A 20,844-nucleotide genomic window follows, 5' to 3' on the forward strand; every position below is an offset into this window, starting at 1 on the left:
TAGAGAACAGCCTCCTACCCACTTCAGTCTACTTCTATGACTTAGATCACTTCAAACGCACATGCGTGTGTGTGTACGTGTGCATTTTTACGAGTGTTTGTGTAATACAGAGAATAAGTTCAGTTCACAGGGATGCTTTGAAGGGATGCCATGAAAGAGGCAGCCAGCTGGACCCTTTATGGAGGCGATTCTGCAACTTCTGACGTAGTAACCCTGCTGTATCTGTATATGTGTGTGTGTTTTGGACTGTATGGATCCGACTGTAACTGCAACCCTCCTTTTAATCAGTACGATAAAGTGTGACATAAATACTGCGGTTGATTGTGTCCGATTGTTAGGTAGGGTCAGGGAGTCATATGTGATGCTATAGAGAAGAGCCATGATGTGATTATGTGACGCTGAGGCATGGATACGGATCTGAATGTGATGCTGACGCAGGTCCCCGTGGAGAAACATAGTAATAATAATAATAATAATAAAGTGTATTTGTATTGTATTATTTGTATTTGTTATTACTTTCAACAATCTCAAAGTGCTACAGAGCAGAATAGAAACAATATAAAAATAAAAGGTGAAATGAATAAATAGTAATAAGTTAAAATGGAGAACATCTAAAAGACATTTAGCAGAATGCTTTAGTGAACAGGAAGTGTTAAGGTCTTTTTTAAAAGCATCTATAGTCTACAGGGCCCTCAGGTGCAGGGAGTGCGTTCCATAACATCGGAGCAGCTGAGGAAAAGGATCACCCATCATCACAACATGGGGTTTGAGCCATAATATGATGCTGGAGTTGCAACACCACGCACTATGTACTGCATATTGCCAAAATACAGCAGCATTGTGAACGCAATTTGTGTAAGACTTCCTGGCATGGCCTGATTGACCTGTTTGGGGGCTCCAGGGCAAACGTTTATTAACTCCACACCCTCAAATTGTAGACAACTCAAAGTTTCCATCCAGTATAATGCACACAGAGTAAACATGGCTTCCGGTGTCAGTTACTGGTGGTAATTTTTCCATATTAACTGAACTAATTAGAACATAAAGGTAGGTTTAAACACAAGGTCCCTTTACAATATTACAGAATAATAAAGTACTTGATGGTGCAACAAAAGTACAGTTGATCAGATTTACAAAAAAACTATAAACACGTAGTAAACTTTGGGTTTTTGAGGGCCCAGGGTGGTTGGATTGCCACCAGTTCCTTATCAACGTTCTCTCATCAACAGGTTTGTATGATATCTTATAAAATATGACTATTTAACGCAGTGAAATGGTGACCAGAAGTGGATTGCAATGTTTAGGCAACAAAAGACACATCCCTCGTCCCACCTTCCTACCCTGAGTTTAGTGGTCTTGTACTATATCACCCGCTTTTCTCCGGACTTAATTTCTACAGTAATAAACATGTGGATTACATACAAATTACAGAGCATACTCTACCTATGTATGAACAGCCAGGCCCTCTCGGCACAGTCTCGCACAACAACAGTTAGTGTTGCATGCTCTTGCAACTGATGTTTGCCCACTGTTTTCTGTGTCAATTGATTTAACTCCTACATGTTGCATGTTTTTATTGCGTCACATGTTTAATGTTGTTGGCGGATCCAGATCCAGTGCTCATCATCATCATCATACTGCTGATAATAAAGTGATTGTGAGTTGCTGGTGTAGTTCTTTATATGTATGTTGTGTTCCAAGGGCATTGTGATGCTGCTGGAAATGTGTGATTCCTTACATGTGTGTGTGTGTGTGTGTGTGTGTGTGTGTGTGTGTTGTAGGGGATATCTCTCTGGACTTGCTGGTACAGTCATGGGTCAACCCGGGGCCCCTGACATGGTGGTCCCGCTTTGGCCCTCGGTGGTCATTGGGCTTACACATGATGTGATCCGGTCGCCCTGGTATGCCGAGGTGCGCATGCCCACTAAGAGGACGCAGCGGCTCCATGTGTTTTGAGGCGCATTATTTGGCAACAGACGCGGCAGCGGGGAGGGCCGAAAAAAAGAGGATATCCCCTGGATTTTTAAAAAAAGCAACGATTTATCGAGGTTAACTGCAGATTAAACATTCCTTGGTCGACCATCGGAGAAGAACGGGCGACAAAGCGACCGAGTAAGTTGACTGAGGTGAAGCCGAAGTTTTTTTATTAAGTGAATCGAGATGAGCCTTTCTATTCGGAGTCGTCGAGAGAGGAGCCAGGTTTTTCCTCCACCTTATCTGTGACGATAAAGAAGCTGATGGGCTGTTGAAAAGTAACACTTCTCTCCGCAGAGCCAAAGGTTGAGCACCGGGGAGGAGGAGGAGAGAGAGGGGGGGGTGCTTCCTCAGCCAAAAGATTATTTTATTTGACGTTTTCTTACGAAGCGTGTGACTGTGATCTATGGACTTGATGTCGTGCGGTAGAAGTCGTTAAATGAGGTAAGGATTATAACGCGTCATCGCCAACGGCTCTCCGGCGGCGGCACGAGCAGTCCTTTGGGCCGGCCGATGAAATGTATGAGTTCCGAGGTCGGGGACAGCCAGGTAAAACAGTCCCGGTTAGCCTCAAAGAGCTTCACTTTTAGGGGAAGCAGGGTAAAAGTTTGTGCCCGCTTTTCTGAGCTGACGGTTGTCCCGCATCTGGGGTGCAGCCAAGTCAAGGATTCGGGCTCGGTTCTGGTTGTGTGCGGGTCATGTTTGGGAGTTTTTAATACTTTGACTTGAAGACTCTAAACAGCCGTTGACGTTCAGCCGTTAGTTGCATATAACCGTTGACGTTCAGACGTTGGCTGCTTAAACCCGAGCTAAAGTGGCTTCGTGTTTTTGTTTGTGTCGATGTTAGCTAACACGCTCACGTCCCTTTGAGGCGGTGTCAATGATATTAAAAAAAAAAAGCCGGCTAGTTGCACATGTAGTGTGGGTGGGTTTAGTTTTTTTAAAGGGCTGAGTTTGGTTTTGGATGGTGTACTGGGTGGTGTGAAGCGGCAATGGTGGCCGCTGATGCCGCTGCTCGCTCTAAGCCCCCCTGGCACCACCAGTGTTGGTTCTGCTATCTGGTAGCTAATCTTCCTACTTCTCTCTGTGACAACCGTAGTCTTCCTCCTCTTAAAGCTGAACACACACACACACACGCACACACACACACGCCCAGACAGACACACGCGCACGCACGCACGCACATATACCAGTTTGCAGCGCTCCGGGACAAAGCTGTGGCTCCGGATTTTCTGCCATCAAACCAGTTTATACTCCTCTTCCTATCGTCTGTTTATTATTGTACGGACTCGGATGCATTTAAATAGCTTTTAATATTTAATGATTAAATTATGACGGAAGCCGGTGTGTTGACACAAAACATGCAGCAGCGTTTTGCACCGTGTTATGAAGGCACTGGTTACTGCTGTTATTATTGTTGTTGTTATTTGTGCTACTTTTTAAGACTTTTGATTTTTTTTTTATTGAGATTAACTAAGGGCTTATTACATCAAATCTGCACAGTTATTATAGATTTAAGTCAACTGCTTATCTGCTTATTATTTTCCCAATTTATTACATGGTTCCTTTTTAGGATCCAGTGTATTAAGTTCACTATTTTAGAAAAGTAAGAAAATGATAAAAATACTTGTGAATTGTGGCCATTTTTGCCTGCAAAGTTACTTTAAATGATTGATTATCAAAGTTGTTGCTAATTCATTTTCTGTCAATCAATTTACTGTTACAGATCTACTTTTTGTCAAATATATTTAACATTTATATCAGTAATCACTGGTTAATTAAGACCTGTGCACAAAAAAAGCCACTTAAACCAAGTACTGTGCATGCAAACAAGACTGAGGGTGTATGGGTGTAAAGGGACCTGCTGTTAGGAGACCTTATTGCCTTTTTGTAGAGATCTGGAATAAGCAGCCAGTTGTTCATGTGAACAAAGGCCATGTTAAGTGTTACATGCTTGTTAACAATCTGTTGCATGGTTGCATTGTATTTGACTTGTCACTGGGAACAAAATACAGGTTGCCTTTAGTGAAGGGGTTGACTAACGCTGTTCAGAAGAGAGGTCAATGACTTGCTTAGAACCAGATCAGTCAGTCAGTCGATAATATCAGCCGATATTGGCCTGTCACAGAGATATCGGCATATGTTTTTCAATGTGTGCCGATGTGAAACATAAAATGCAGAAAACGATGTTTGGGGTGATTTAGAAATGGGGAAACATTGCTATTCAATTCATTTAAATGTATTCATTATTTAAATGGTCAGTAATTAACTGATGTTTATTAAGCTCTTATTTTTTGTTATTCTTTATTTCCTGTGTTTATTTCTAAAATTGGTTGACAATGTCACACAGGGCTCAAAGTTCCCCGGCACCATAACAAATCGTTTACAATCGCTGAAAGTAATACAATCTATGTATAATCATGTTAAATCATTAATTTTTTATTATAGTTATTTGTTTTGGAAGGTTGCCTCCTGAGTACCTTTTTATATAGTCGTATAAATACAAAAATGGTGCACAACCCTCATAGAAAAGGTAACTTTTCATTCCAGCTCAAAAATTGTACTAAACTATATCCACCACCATATTGGTAAACTGTGATTTTCTCCCTTCTTAAATTAGTATCTACCTTAAAAATCCCATATTGGTCAGGTCCCAATGTGCAACTACCTGTTGTGACAGACCGGGCTGAACTTGTACATCCACCTGTGGTTCTATGCGTTGCAGAGTAACAGTATTCGTAGTATTAAAATGACAAGACCAAGTGAGTCAGAATAGAAAGTGTTCAGAAGTTTTAGCTTTGTTGTGATCCAGAAGGCACCGTTCCAGTGATCACGCACAAGACCAGAGCAGTTGTGTAATCAGCCACTGTTCTGGAAAGGGTCGTCTGCTGGCTACATTTTAAGCTGCTGCACATGACTGCAGAGGTCACAGTGCAGCCGTTCAGTCAAGCCTCCATAACTTCATCAAATATATAGGCAGCAATTTGCTCTCTAATGGCCTTTTTCTGCCTGTTATGTGCAGACAGTTGCTGCATGAAGCACTGACTTGGTAAGAGTTGAAGTTATGGCATTGAGCAAACCAGTGATCAGCACCAAAGCTAAATTATTCAATTATTAATTATTTTATTGTGAAGGTCTTGGTGATAATTGATGCTTGGAGACCATCATCACTATCATTTGTTATTATGACAGATGCAGATCTGTCAGTGGGTAAATAAAACACTTAACATCTACTGTACGTGACTTTGACGGTCACGGTCAGGAGTGGGTCTGCCAGACTGAATGAAGGGCGATTGAGTGACATGATCCTTGAGTGACTAGATAAATAACCACCCCGGGCACGGATAAAAGACACTCAGCAGAAAAGAAGACTGGTGTAGATAAACTGTGGATTCAGATGAGCGGCGCCCTGATAGCGGTAGCAACCTGATACCAGATTCAAGTACAAGTATTCAGCCTCGGTGAAAGCCACACTTCCCAAGAGTCAAGTACCTGCATGGTGCAATATGATAATGTGGTGATTATTGTGATGTAATTACATTGTAAATGCTAATGGACGGATTGAGTTTGGTTAGGAATGTTTTTTTTATGTCTTTAAACACAGACTGTACAATCATCATCCCCCCTTTTGAAACATTTAACCGAGTAGAGCAGGTACTAACTTTGATCAGACTCTTTTTAGCATTAAAAACTAAGCAATAACTAATTGATTAATTAATCCTCATGTTTTAGATAATACCACAAAAGTATTTTTTTTCACAGGTCCAGCTTTGTGTTCATTTTGTTAATGCAGCCTGAATAATGAACACAAACGGACAAAACAATATGCACACAATACTCAAAATTCTCCTCTGTTAGTTCCTGCTACATCAGGTGTCTCCAGGAAACTTAACTTTATTATTATGACCACCACCACCACACATTGTGTTCATGACATCTTTACAGTCGCTAAATGCTGTTTGGGGATTTCCATCTTATTTGAATACTAATCATGATAATGTTGTGTAACGTGATAATCCTGACTATTGTACCATTAAACTTTCCTAACCACACATGAAATGAAACACTGAAATGGACAGTGAAGCCCTTTATCCTGTGGTTTAGTAAACGGTCGCTTTACTTGTATGTTAACTTGTAAATAGACTGAATTTAAAGTGTAAAGTTGAGTTTTCAAGAGTTGCAAGTGATGTCAAGTGCTTGAATAGGTGTGTGTATGTGTGTGTGTTCGTGCTTGATGGAAATGTGTGTAAACTGCCAAGGAGATGAAATGTGAAACTTGTCAGCCATTCAGATCCACTGTTACGAAGATAGGGTCAGTGTCTGCGTGATGGTTAAAAATTTCAGCACAACTCTCTCCAGCACACACACACACACACACACACACACACACACACACACACACACACACACACACACACACACACACACACACACACAACCACACACACACACACACACAACCACACACACACACACACACACACACACACACACACACACACACACACACACCTGCACTCACCTACTGTATAATGGCCGTCACTGTGGGTCTGTTCAAGTACATGAAGGGTTAAAACCAGCTTCAGCTTCTCTGATTCTAACACACACACACACACACACACACACACACACACACACACACACACACACACACTAACCAGTTTAAACCGGTTCGCAGGAAAAGTGCTTTGTGTCCCACTGAATCCTGGGAAGGGTCATGTCATGTGTGTCTCAGTGATGTCAGAGTATAATATATTTTTAAAAACTTAGTCATTGCCGTGCATTGTGACTCTGTATGTGTATGTGTATGGTATAGGTACATCATGGATACACTGAGCGCTTTATGCTCGCCAGCATAACCATTGTGAGAGCAGGAAGGGGAGGAGGTAGCAGTGTGTACACTGTGTTACTTAGAAGTAGTAGGTTGTAAGGGTTAATTGTATTCCTTTTTTTTGCCATAAAAAACAGCTTCCTGTAGTGCGTCGCTGGGCAGACCGAGGGCCTCAGCAGACTTGGCAGGACCAGGCCTCGGTTTTCTAACATACATGCATGAATATGAGTCAAGACATAACGCTGCTGTGTTTCTTCTTTGTGGTCGGCGAGTAAATAGGAACGTGTGAGTCAGTCTCTGAATGTGCCTTCTGTTTGATATTCTGAACTTTGAGCACAGGTCAGCTCCTGCAGCATGCCATGTGGGCCAGCACGTGTTTACCTTTTACACATTTATATAATGACCAAAGTCATTTTAATCAGTGCCTGAACGTACACACTAGTATGCAGAGTCTTATCCTGGTTTTGATCTTATTCTTGATAGGAAGTTTACAGGGAACAGTGCTGGTGTCCCCGCCCTTTTACTCCCCTTCCGCTATCTGCGTGTTACTGTTCTCAAAACCCATTTATTAAAGTACACACATTAAGCAAATCTAAGTTTGCAGTTACTGAACTAAAACAACTTGTGAATGCAGCTGGGGAAAGGGCAGACTCAGGCTTGTTGGACTCTCATGCCCGATGTTAACGTGTTTTCTTACACTGCCATTGTCAGTTGGAGTTTATTAGCCATATCTTTTAACTCTGGCGGCGGAAAACGTCAGTGACATCGACTTAACCAATGTACCGATCTGTTCCACTTCACACAAAGCTCAAGAGCGACATACAGCTAGAAAATCGTCTTTTGAGCTTCACCTAAAGTAAAAGCTGGCTTCACCTCTAGGTCACCGCCAATCAAATTCATTTTATCTTTTCTATTAGTCTCACCACACAGTCGATACGCCTTTTAATGTCTTGTGGCGTTTCACAAGGAATTAGCCATTTTAATGCCTCAACTCGCGCCCATACATGCAAATGTTACACCAGAGCGAGTTTCATCCCAAGACTATTTTGCAGAAGCACTGGTGCTGCGTCCGATGCTGGCGTCGCCCACGAGGATTCTGGCTGATTTAAAGAAATGCAAACAAGCCAGAGCGTACAGTGTGTGTAGAGCAGCCAGACTCCTTCCATCGCTGGAGTACGCTCCCATTATTTCAGCATGTTCACCATCATTACATCATTTACCATGATGTACAACTATAATGTAACAGGAACATGTAAGATTTTAAGACAGGGATCATTGTGATCCCCTTGAAGGCTTTTATAGTATTGCTCCCAGCTGCACAAAAGAAAAGTGACAGAAAAAAACAAGAGTCTTAAGAAATTCAAACACTTTCTCACCTCCACACACCTATCCAAATGCTGCTGGAGTGTGCGTGCTAATCAGATTCTTATCAGTCAAACACTGCTCCTCCAATTTTGACGTCGAAAAAGGTTTTTATTAATAACTGTACAGGTGTAAGGAGCACCTTGTCATGCGTGTTAAAGAGTATAATTGTATAGTTCTGACCAATCAGTGGCAGAAGTTTTCAGGGGGCATTTAAGGCTTAAGTCGACTGATTTATCATTTGTAATATTGACTCTTTCATAGTACACAATTCTTTTATTACTGTGCAGATAAAGGTATGGTGTTTATTAGATAAATAGTACATACAGAACAATGTGATAGGCCATTATGAAAACCATAACGGTAAATATGTATTGATTCACGTGGTCTACCATCTTCCTGTCTCCTCTCAGCAGCCACTGCAGGGATAATGTGTGTCTGTATAGGTACTGGTGCACATCTGTGAGTGTGCACTGTGTAACCTTTGTAACTGTCAGACAGAACGAGCAGCTGTATCTCTACATCTCCACTACTGCTGGCATATCAGCATCTGGTGGGATTGAATTTGTTGTACAGGGGGATATCAGACAGTAAAGCTGGGTTTCACACTGCTGCGTGGCAACCACCCCGATAATTGCCTTCTTCAAGAGCGTTTTCCACAAAGGCAAAGCGTTTTTAAAAGCGTTCTCCTGCTTCGTACCGACAGAAGTTCAGCACGTTGAACTATGGGCGGCAGAGCAAAACCTGTGTGCGTCCGCCGCTTCATACCTCTGCCGCCATGATCAAAACCGCCTCCCCTCCATGAAATGACTGGAAGCGGCGAGTTACTGTACCATGAGGCGGTTTTAAAGCCCCTTAATGGTGGTCTTTGTAGCCTGACTCAGGGAAAGAACGGTTACACAGGACTAATATACTTGGATTCATGGGTTGTTATGAATATTTGACTGTAATTCATGCTCCCGTTAATTTTGCATATTCGTATAGCATATTTACTCTGATTTGATTACGCTGTTGTCATGTCATCCAGATGTTTGATGTCCTTTTGTGTTGTTACCCCTGTTCCAAAAGACCTTGTTGTTGCAATCATGTGATCCTCAGATTTGTTTTGTTTTGCAACAGTGAGTACTTACTGTTTACTCCCATCTTTTTTCCTTTCCCTTTCTTTTGTTTTTTGGTCTAGACAGACATTTGGATTATTGAATGTTTTGGAATAATGCTTGAGTCAACATTTTAGTCACGTGACCTTGCTAATCCCACGTCTGGGGGCCATTTTAGTCACTGTGTGTCCTCTACAGTGGATTCAAGGTCAGTTTTGTCTACCTAAGTTGTGGATGATAGGCCCACAATCACAACCAAACTTTCAGTAAAATGAAACACTTACTGTATTATTATGATAGCCCTTTAATGTCAACATCACAGGAATAAAATGTGGCAATCAATCAGGATTAAAATTGTCTTTTTACGCACTGGGTTGTGCAGCTGTTGTTGATCAAACTTATTTTAAACCTGAACCAAATGAAATCTATGAATAGACCTCTGCTGACGTGTTAAACATGTTTCCCCACAATTTACGCATCGAGATCACGTCAGATTTCATCATCAATACAGGCACTTGTTCTGTGGAGGTTTTTTTTGTTTTGTTTTTTGTGAAAGAAACAAAAGTTATGTATGAACTGCAACTCCTTGGAAATGCTTGAATCTTAATGTTGTGTTTTCAAGGTTTGAAAATTGTTATGCTTGAAAAGGCTTTAAATAGGATCTGTGTTTCTTTCACAACAAATATAGAGTAGAAATTTAATTTAATTTCTTATCTTTCTGGTGTTACAAGACAGAAATTTTGTTGTTTATAGTGTAATTAACGTGATTACAAAAAGCGAACTAATAATTTTCAATATGTTATTTACCATAGCTGTGAGGTGCTGGATAACCTTGAAAGTGCTTGAAAAGTGCTTATATTTGACCTTGGAAAAGGTGTACGAACACTGTATTTAACAAACAAAGAGTCACCATTTTACTACGTTTTTAACAGCTTTTTGCACTTTCCACTGCTTTCAACACTTACCATTTTATCAGATAATACAGTTATTGTTTCCTTTTTCTGCAGGGAATGTCTGAGGAGGCCATCCGCCAGACACGCAGCCAGAAGAGGGCGCTGGAGAAGGATGCTGCTCCCCTGTCTGTAGAAACCTCTGATGCGGAAAATGAAAGCAAAAAGCCTAAATTGGACCCGTCTGAACCAACAACACAGGAACAACCTGAACCTGAGTTCGACCCTGTGCTAGCCCAGGAAGATCAGAGCCGGACTATGGTTGGATCAGAGCACAAGAAGGAGCCAGAGGAGAGCCAGTCACCGTTAGCTTTAGTGTTATCTCTGGCCTCTCAGTCGGCAAAGGATGATCAGGAGCGGACCCAGGGACATCAGGAGACGGTTGAACCCAGCTCAGACAATCACACTGGCTGCAATGACAAAGCCAGCAAGATGAAGACAGAGACTGCTATGGATACAGGAAGCCAGGTCCAACTGATGGAGACAAAGGCGTCCAGTGACATGCTGGCTACAGGCGAGGTGAAGGCCACCATTAAAGTGGAAGTTCAGACGGGAGAGCAGCCCGTTGACATGAGCACCTCCAAGGGGTGAGAAATGCTTTTATGGTAAACTCTCCTCAGGTTGGACGACCTCATGAAGTGTCTGTCAAAAAAAAAGTAATGATGTAAATATGCAGGAGAGACAGAAAGACCGCAGGCTTCTCAAAAACTCACTTATGTGCAAAAGTATACATAACACAATTTGAATCTTAAAAGACTTAAGGATGTTTAGTTACTTTTCTGATCCTGATGTTATTTAAAAGTATCGGTGGGGTGGGGATGGAGGGTGGTCCCCAAAGCTGATGTTTAACTTTCAGTCTACCTCCATTTTAGCCCCACTCACCACCTGAACCCTAAAAACTCCCCTCACACAAAATGAAGCCGTGTGTCACAAACCGGTTCCAGCCGGTTGTTGCCATGGTTTCCACAGTGGAAGGAACAGTGAGGGCAGGGGGGAGGAGGAAAAGTGAGTGAGTCACGTGATGATGACTTTGAGGTCACGTGACTTCTTTGGAAGAGTAGTGATTAATCCACAGGAAGTGATGATGGCGCTAAACCCTGAGGAGAGACTAATACACACACACACACACACACATACACACACTAGAGGAGGACGGCGAAGAGAGACTGGCCTCACGTTGTCATGTGCAGAATTTAAGGACTTCATAGAAATGCATAATCTGTGTAATCACCATCCTTGTTTTTTAAAGCAACATTACTCATCTTCTTCAGTTTGTGAGTGCCACTAGTTACAGAATTTAGGTCATCCACTCATGCATATATGGCCTGCAGTTGAACTAGTCGCTTTGCAGGAGAAGCTATATGTGTTGGGAGGGGGTAGGTGTAATATGTGCATATTCATTGGACTCTTTCTTGTAGACACAAGTTAAAGTCGATCCAAACGGCCTTCAAGAATCCCACATGCTTTGATTTGCTCAGCATGCTTTGAATGACGTATGTAGCCCAATACAGGTCGACCCCAGATGCCTCAGACGCCTGTAATGTGCTGCCACAATATCATGTTACAACAGGAAATAGTCTCAAACAGTCGATGTATTGTGACAGGAGCTTCTAAGTCCCACCTCGCTCCTCCTTGGTATTTATGACTGTTCTTCTGATGGAATAGCAACAACATGAAGAGAAACTGTGTGGAGACATGTCTTTTTATGGTTATAGAGGAGCAAATCGAGTATAGTCGTAAATTATAATTGTGGTTTAGTAACAGATCTCCATGAATACAGACGTGTTAAAATGGATGCTAATATTTAAGCCAGTTGGGGTGTGCTTCTTCTGATTCAACCCCACTGAATGCGTCAGTACAATATCATAATGTGCAGCTAAACATGGTTTAAACCCAAATAGCATTTTTTATAAATTCTAGCGGAGGTCCAAACGCTTGAAGAATACCAATTATGTCTGAATTTGGCTTCATATTGAGGAAATGTGTATAAAATGATGCACATGGCATTTCAAATATCGTGAAAAATCTTCCATTTATAATCTTTTACATATCATTTTATTTGAGTAATACTTTTGACATAACACAAATAATACTGTTTTGTGTCCGCTATATAAAGTATTAGTGTGTGATTTTATTAAATACTGAAATCTAAATTTGAATGTCATTGTCCTACCGAGGTCCTGCAGTATAAAAAGGGAGAAACGCCCTCCGTCCTCAGACGATGACGACGTCATCATCTTGTCAGACAATGAGTCCACCCCGAGTCCACCAATGAATGGCTTGAGCCACTTTAAGGAGCTGGACACAGACCTGCTCATGGTAAGAAACAGGGACACAAAGTCAAGCGTTTTAAGCTGCTATACTACGGTAATGGATCCTGAGACACAATTTAAACCGTAATCTAGGCTTTGGATATTAGATTTTTTGAAATGCTGACACAGCAAGTTAGTTTAGTTGAGCCTTGGTGTGAACAGGTTCTTTTTTAAATTCAAAAATAAAGTTACACTCAATGTCCCACAGGATGCATGACAAATAGTGGACAGTGCAGGCTCCTACATCGGATGTTTGTGTTTTAGCTTTTGTCTCTGGTAAAGTGAGTGTTTGTCATCTGTCGAGTGTAGAAGAGCAGCCCAGCAGAGAGGGAGCACATCATTAAGCAGCTCAAGGAGGAGCTGAGGCTGGAGGAGGCCAAGCTGGTGCTGCTGAAGAAACTTCGACAGAGCCAGATACAGAAGGACACTCTCCAAAAGGTAAACAGTTATTACACACATCAACACAGGGTCACACAAAGAGTCGCACTGGTCTCAAATAACCAAACATCAATCATGATCACGATTATGCCTCTCCATAACTGAATGAACATGATCGACTGTGATATTGAGACTTTAAATAAGTGTCAATCTGCTCATAGAAACTTGTGCAGCATACTAAATCAAGCGCTTCCTAACTAACAACCAGCCACCAGGTGGCGATGAAGATGCACCCTGCTGGAGCAGCCTGTGACAGACTTTACTGAGCGTTGTGGCTACAGTCCAGAGTAGAAAAGTAATTTGTCATCATTCATCTTCAACCGCTTGTCCCTGTGGAGGGGGGGTGGCTCGAGCCGATCCCAGCTGACATCGGGCGTGAGGCGGGGTACACCCTGGACAGGACGCCAGTCTATCACAGGGCACATAGAGACGAACAGAGACAGACAACCATTCACACCTACAGGCAATTTTAGAGTCATGAATTAACCGAACACATGCATGTCTTTTTAAATGTGGGAGGAAACCAGAAAACCCGGAGAAAACCCACGCAGACAAGGGGAGAACATGCAAACTAAAGTAATATACTGCACAAAAGAAAAAACACACAGGCAAAATGGAATTCAAACTTCTAGGGCAGATTGTGAAGAATAGTTCCTTTTGGGTGCAATCTTGTTCTTTTTGTAAATATATATATATTATTATATCATTTTTGCCATAAGCGTGTAGCCGTACCCGTTACACAGGTTCCCACTCCAAGCATCGTGTTTAATGTTTAATATCATTCCCCATTTCCTTTTCAGTCTTCAGGTCTGTCCGGCTCCACCGCTCCTCCTCCTCTCATTCGAGGAACAATTACAAGCAATAAAGGCTCTCAGCAGGTCAGTGCTCTACTTTGCACTCAGACTCAGGCAGCATATGTGTCACGGCACTTTTACACTGTAGCTGAGGCTGTTTCTGATGGGTGTTTTTGTCTGACCAGATTTTGGCAGGCAGGAGTTCAGGCACGGTCATCCCTCCTCCGCTGGTGAGAGGAGGGCAGCAGGCTTCGTCCAAACATAGCTCCCAGATCATAATGCCGCCTCTGGTCAGAGGTGCACAGGTCAGTCCCTGGGGAAATGTTATAAAATTCTATTACCACACTTAGATATTAACATTTTTCCATTTAAATGTAATTTTGGTCAGGGCAATGATTGCCAGAGTGGAAACATCTCAATGCTGTTTTTCACTCTGAGACAATCTGCAGGGAAATTATTATACTTACTTAGGACTTATGCCCAAAACAATTTCAGTCAAAAGCAACTGCACTTGGTTATTTGACTAGGAAAACGTTTCACCTCTCCTGCAGTCCCAGCCTGGTCAGGTGTGTACATGAACTGATGAACTGATGAAGCCTCTTGGATGAGAGGTGAAACGTTTTTCTAGAAAAATAACCAAGTCCAGTTGCTTTTGACTGATATTGTTTTGGGGATAACGATGACCTGGACACATGAGAACATTCACAGGCTTAGGACTTATGATCTCTCTTTGCGCCTTTCTCTGTTTGTGTTCCCTTTGCCTCGGTGCTTTCGATGCCCCCCCCCCCCCAACCCCTCCTGTCCTCCACTACCTGTGTCTGTGATGTCCCTCCATGTCATCCCATCATTGTCCTGGTTAGCCCATCTCTGTATCTCCACAGCAGATCCAGGCTCTCCGCCAGCAGCAGCAGCAGCAGTTGGCTGCCTCTGGAGGCTCAGGCTCCGGACCCCCTCCTCTGCTGATGGGCCCCAGGACATCAGCCCCTGCAAACCAAGGCCAGAGAGGCATGGTCCACTCAGGCCTCATCAGAATAGGCAGTAGTGCTAACACGCTGGTCAGTATTTCACAGGTGTTTTCAAGTTAAAGGAGAAAATGCACAGATGTGTTGACATAACTACTGTTTATAGCTAAAGTTAGCTAAATCGGCATGGCTAACTTTATAGCCTAGCTTAAATAATGTTACCTGAAGATCTCTGCTGTGTCCCAAATCGTGCAGTTCCACACTCAAACTGGCTTTTCTGAGGGTAGAAGCGCGTTCACGCAGAAGTCAGTAAAATGCAGTGTACTGAATTATCCGGTCGTATACTCAAAAACGGCCAATCTGTTGAATGTGGATCTATATACACCCAACGCCCTCACCGCTGTCTACGTAGCGGAAGATTAATTCAAACTGGAAAACGGCAGAACAAAAGAGCGGCAACAATTGGATTCACTTTATAAATGTAAAAAGAGGATAACAAGGATTTTTGGCGTTGTGCTAAGTCAGAAGAGTTGACGGTAAAGCTTTTGGAAAAATTAACAGCAGAAGAAATACGATCGTGGCTTCCGGTAAATGCGGGGCGACGGTGTGTGATTTGAGACCGCACTTACTGGGGGAATTGAGTGAACTGATCCTGTCAGTACATTGGGGCAGACAGTGCACGAATGTCAGTGCACTCACCGTAGTGCGCAATTTGGGACACAGCAAGAGTCTGCCAGGCAATTGTTTGGTGCCCCAGGCCAGCAGGGGGCCCCCGAGGGCTGACGAACTCTAAACTACAGCAGTGACCATGCGTAAAGTTTGCAATAATAGTATTATAATAACTTTATGTATCTAGCTCCTGTTTAAAAAAAAAAAGTTTTCAAATGCTTTGACACACAGCAAAGACAAAAGAACATAGAAATCCATACATATATACACATCAACAAGGCGCGGCTTTTACGTACAGTAAAAATCATACATGAACAGATGACACAAGATAAAAGACCGTAAGATAAACAATAAATGCATAATAAATACTAAGACAAGATCACATAAAAGCAAGGCTCTAACAATGTGTTTTAAAAAGTGATTTAAGTGATTTTTCCTTACCTCCCTAAGGGCGCCCCACCCGACTCCGCCCACTCCCAAGTTTTTATTTTATTTAATTTACTCCAGTTGCAAGTGACGTGCATGATTCAGTTTAAACAAACCTGTAATGGTGATGAAAGCTGGTTCGAGGGGCCCCCTGTGATTTCTTTCCTAAACAGACTCTAAAACCACCTCGGACCATGAGAAACCCTTATTGTTTATGTCAAGATATCTGTTTAGAAAACAGTTAAATATTCCAGGGAAATAAAAAAAAGCCTCTCGTCCTTTTTATTTGCTCTGAAAACAGTTCCACCCTGGCAGCGTGAGCGCGTGTGCATGACCGTGTCAGTTCACGGGAGTGCGCTCGCTTGTTCCTCCCATATCCAGGTGCATGGACCGTGTACTCTCAGGCTGCCCGCTCACCTTAGAAGTTAATTACAAGGGGCGCGTCAGTCGCTCACTCAACGCCGTTAATGACCTCACCTGTTGGTAAACATGGCACAGTTACCCATAAAGAACGTTTTCCGGAGAACTGAAGTGAAGGTAACGTGGAATAGAGCAGCTAGCTAACGTCAGTGACTTCACATTAAACTAGCTTTTCACTGAGCAGTTGGTTTAGGTCGAGCGTGTCTCAATTGCAGACACACTGGTTTGTCTGTGCATTAAATCATCAGTTGAATGTCGAATTGAATGCATGCTTTTCTCATAAAAGTTCTAAAAGCCTAAATAAAATAAAAAATAAAACGCTACTAGAAGAACAAATCCCTGTATGATAAGCAAAGCCGGTCCATATATAAGTGAATAATAAGCTATAATAATCCTATATTAATCACTTGATTTGCATAGCAGTATAATTCCAGTGCAAAAGACAATTCTTTAATATTTTCATTTTTAATATTAAATATGGGATCTTCAGCATTTTTAGGATAACCCTTAGCTGAAAAAGAGACGAAGCAGGGACCCCCTACTACAAATATTGAATTAAATTGAGTTGTTTGAGTGGCCTTAAGCCTATACACACAATGTTTTATAGTGCATACAATACAAAGATATTACAATGATCATTAATAACATTCATATATTTATACATCATATGTTACTGTTAAACATACATTATGAAGGCACATTATTATTATTATTATTATTATTGGCTACCTTGCCTATAAGCCAGTATGTTTTTTTTTCCACAAACTTATCTTTGTTAATATTCCATTTATGTTAATGTAAATTTTAAGACATGTTTTTGTAAGAAAAATGTTGGAAAGATTGTCAAACTATTTGGGGGACCCCCTGCAGTAACTCTGAGGACCCCCTGAGGGTCCCAGACCTGCTGTTGAAGACCTCTGGAATAGGCTTTTAACTGTTTGATCAGTGTTCTTTGATCATTAAACACTTTGTAATTAACCAACAGCCCTTTAGTATCTTCTATATTGCTCACACAAGTCAATGATATTTTGATCTTGACTGGATGTTTACACCTGTCCTTTCTTCCTGTCGTTGCTTGTTTTCAAAGGCCTCAGCATCCAGTTTGAAGGGCTCTTCCTCAGGAAGTAGTGGCGTCTCTCTGGTTAGCGGGAATGACTCTCCAGCCAGCCGCCAAGCTGCAGCTAAACTCGCCCTACGTAAACAACTCGAGAAGACCCTACTGGAGATTCCCCCACCCAAGCCCCCTGCCCCAGAGTTTAACTTCCTGCCCTCCGCAGCCAATAATGAGTTCATCTACCTGGTGGGACTGGAAGAAGTGGTACAGAATCTGCTGGATAGCATCCACAGAGGTGCGTTACTTTTCATTTTTGATGGCTTTTGTTTACATGTTATAGAGGCAAAACGATCAAGTCAATTACTTAGTCCATCAACAGAAAAATAGTTTGCATTAATCATTAAAGGAATTTCTCAAGTAAAAACGGCAAACATCCTTTTGTTCTAGCCTCTAAATTGTGAATTGTGTTCTGCTATTTTTGTCATATTGGTTTGGACTTCTGGTTGAAATAAACAGTAAATAGTGATGGGCTTTTTACATAACTATTACAACTATTAAGAGAAAATGTTACGTGTTAGGCTAATGTTGGATCGGTTTTAAACAAGCGTTAGCAATTGTCCTGCTCATTTTTATGGAATTGATATATTGTCCATATGTAGCCAGGACGTCCCCACTTTACCTAGGATTTAAATGTGTGTCTACCTGATTCTGTTTCTTTCTAATTACCTCTTTGACATCATATAAGCACCGCTGTCCGTGTTTAATCAGTGACACTGGTTTTCCCTTCTCACTCAATCCAGGAAAGACCGGTATAGCGCTGTCCAAGACTCTTAGCAAAGACCCCCTCACCTGCACCAAGTGCAAAACCGACTTCACCTGCCGCTGGAGGCAGGACAAGGCAAAAGGCGGGGCAGTCCTCTGTGAACACTGCATGTCATCCAGTCAGAAAAAGATTTTGAAAGCAGAGCACACCAATAGGCTGAAGGCTGCGTTTGTCAAAGCACTGCAACAAGAGCAGGAAATAGAGCAGCGTATTTTCCAGCAGACGTCCTCAACATACTCCCATAGTAGCTCCTCTTCCTCTTCGTCGATGAAAGCTGAGCAGCTTGTGTCCCAGCAGCTGAAGCAGGCTCACGCTAGAGCGTCCTCACTCCACCACCTCCACCAGGCCAGTCGAGCAGCCAACATGATTCACCATCACTCCATCAAGCAGGTTGGAATACGTTTTTATTTTAAAGAGAAGCATTTGTGCAGTTGATGCAGCTGAAACTCAAGACACCTCTGTGTTTCTTGACTCCCCTCAGAGCTCCCAGGGCCAGCTGTCCCATGGTGTCTCGTCATTGGGGATGAGGAGCGTGCCCCACTCCTTCTCCTCCTCCTCCCAGCTGCAGAGTGCTGTGGCGGCTGCAGCTTTGGTCAGCCGGCCAGGTAAGAATGCCCATGTTTCCCAACGCTCTGTCCAGAGCTCAAAGGTGAGCAGCAGTGGGACCGGCGGCGGCAGGAATATCAGCGGAGGTAGTGCCTCATCCACTGCATGGAAGAAGCAGAGCAACAGCAACACAGGTAGACTCACATTAATAACGGCCTGCCGGCTGACATCAGCTCTCTTTCCAATTCCTGTCTGGTCCAAAAGCAATCCTTGAACATCCTACATCTAACTTTTTCTAATATCAAGGAATCTTATACAAAAGTTTCCTTCTATTATAATCCCATACACTAGATAAAAAAGAAAATACAGTTAAGGAGGAAATGTTTTCGGACAAGACAATCCACCTCTCCAGTCCTCCCCTGCCAGTTATCTCAGTCTTTCTACCTTAGTCCCTTAGTTTGGTGGTTCATCGTATTTCCCTGGGCGTCGCTACTAAACCATAGAGTAGAGTTTCTGTCACTTTTCCTTTGTGTCTGTTTGTGTGTTTTGGGGACAAGGGTGGCTAAACAATCAAGTGTTGTGTCAAATCATACTGTTTTTTTATTTTTATTTTTATTATTCAACTCAAAAGGCATTAAACTGCCAGCATGCAGCTCGCTCCACGCCTTGACCTGCTGCTCTGTTGCATGTTCACAGGAGTCACTATGGCCTACGTGAACCCCAGCCTGACAGGTCACAAGAGCTCAGCCAGCGCCGACGCTCGTCAGAGGGAGTACCTGCTGGACATGATCCCCTCTCGCTCGTCGATCTCGCAGACTGCAAACACATGGAAATAATTTCAACCTTTCTCTAGTACTGCTTAGTTTTTGTCCAAGTTCCTCAGCTCCAATATTATGGTCAACAGCAACCCCTGGAGGACTGTTCAGCAAATGCAATCTCTCAAAGTGAAGAAACGTTCCTTCCTTACCTTTTGTATGATTGTTGTTTAGGTTTTCTTATTTTCTGTTTATTTTGAGATTCGATATTCTTCGGCAATTGTGCAGAAACCATTTTGACTTGATTAGAGAAAAGAAAAAAATAATACTTGAAGGGCTTCCCTCTGGGTACCTCTGTCCTCCAAACTGGGTGGTTAAACATTGATTTGATAAGAGGTTATGTGTTCATTGAATATTTTTATAAAGATAAGTACTCTGTTCTGGGATAATAAGCCCTGTCTGCCATTATGTGGGTCAAACTGACCCAAGCTTTTGACACTTGAATGGTTACAGTCATACCCAAGAGTTCACATACAACAAAATACACATTTATTTTAAGCAAAAACAAAATAACTGAGTTGTAAAATATCCAGTACAGTTGTAGTTAAAGTTTTGAATTTATTTTCTATTTACAGTAAGTTATATTGTTTTTTTTTAATTATATTTCAGTATATTGTGGTTTCCACAGAGGAAGAGTTTATTCAAACCCCCCAGTTTAACAGCATGTCGACCCTTAAACCCTCTGTTCATTTTGCACCTTAGCTGAAGAAGCATGGTGATGTTGCTCAATTCATCTGTAATTACCATCTGTAAGTTGCTTATTTTATATTAATGTCAACATTGTAATATTATTTTCAGTGTTTTGTCATTGCTGGGAAAATGCAAACTCAGAAGGAGCTGAATTTGCCACACTGGAGCCAGAGACCTCGCCTCATTCAATACGCGGCGTAAATGTAGCCCTAACTCTCCCAACTACCGAGAGCCTGGAATATACGAGATACCTTTATCTTGTACCCCTCACTATATTGCATCATTTCTCTGCTTCCCAACAGTAACTGCAATGTACAAACTTGTGTTCAAATTTGTTTGGTTTACTTTTTTCCTAGCTCCTAAATAAATAATAAAAAATATACATTTTAAACACTTGTTATTATGTATTATGTGTGGATAATATAACACTAGTTGTGACATTTTAACCTACAAACAACCTTATTGGAGTTTCAGGGCTCTTTCTCATATGATCAGGGCATGGGTTGTTGAATCAATTAGCCGGCAAAGTAGTGAAGCCACACGTCAGAGTGGTTAACATTAAGTACTAACAATAGTTTTGAAGTAGTTGTATCTTCTGCTACTTTAAACTACTTCAATATATCAGAGGCCATCATGGCTTCTTTACTTATAGGCCAGTAAGCCTATCATACATGTGGTGTA

The 20,844-nt window shown here is 42.0% G+C and overlaps 1 protein-coding gene across 5 annotated transcripts; it reads left to right on the forward strand.

Moving 5' to 3' along the window:
- The first annotated feature begins 1,973 nt into the window (after window positions 1–1,973).
- LOC310958182 (transcriptional repressor p66-alpha-like) lies at window positions 1,974–20,518 on the forward strand. Of its 5 annotated transcripts, none has more exons than XM_083929021.1 (11): window positions 1,974–2,112; window positions 10,272–10,801; window positions 12,392–12,533; window positions 12,836–12,964; window positions 13,765–13,842; window positions 13,944–14,063; window positions 14,619–14,813; window positions 17,323–17,584; window positions 18,090–18,502; window positions 18,594–18,852; window positions 19,355–20,518. In XM_083929021.1, the coding sequence occupies exons 2-11, from the start codon at window positions 10,275–10,277 to the stop codon at window positions 19,492–19,494; spliced, it is 2,265 nt and encodes a 754-aa protein (XP_083785147.1). In that variant the 5' UTR covers window positions 1,974–2,112; window positions 10,272–10,274; the 3' UTR covers window positions 19,495–20,518. The 5 variants fall into 5 exon arrangements, with proteins under 5 accessions (XP_083785147.1, XP_083785151.1, XP_083785149.1 ...); XM_083929025.1 differs by having other exon boundaries at window positions 18,594–18,717; XM_083929023.1 differs by having other exon boundaries at window positions 14,640–14,813.
- The last annotated feature ends 326 nt before the right edge of the window (window positions 20,519–20,844 follow it).

Source organism: Echiichthys vipera (assembly GCF_963691815.1).
Source record: "Echiichthys vipera genome assembly, chromosome: 15".
Taxonomy (NCBI): domain Eukaryota; kingdom Metazoa; phylum Chordata; class Actinopteri; order Perciformes; family Trachinidae; genus Echiichthys; species Echiichthys vipera.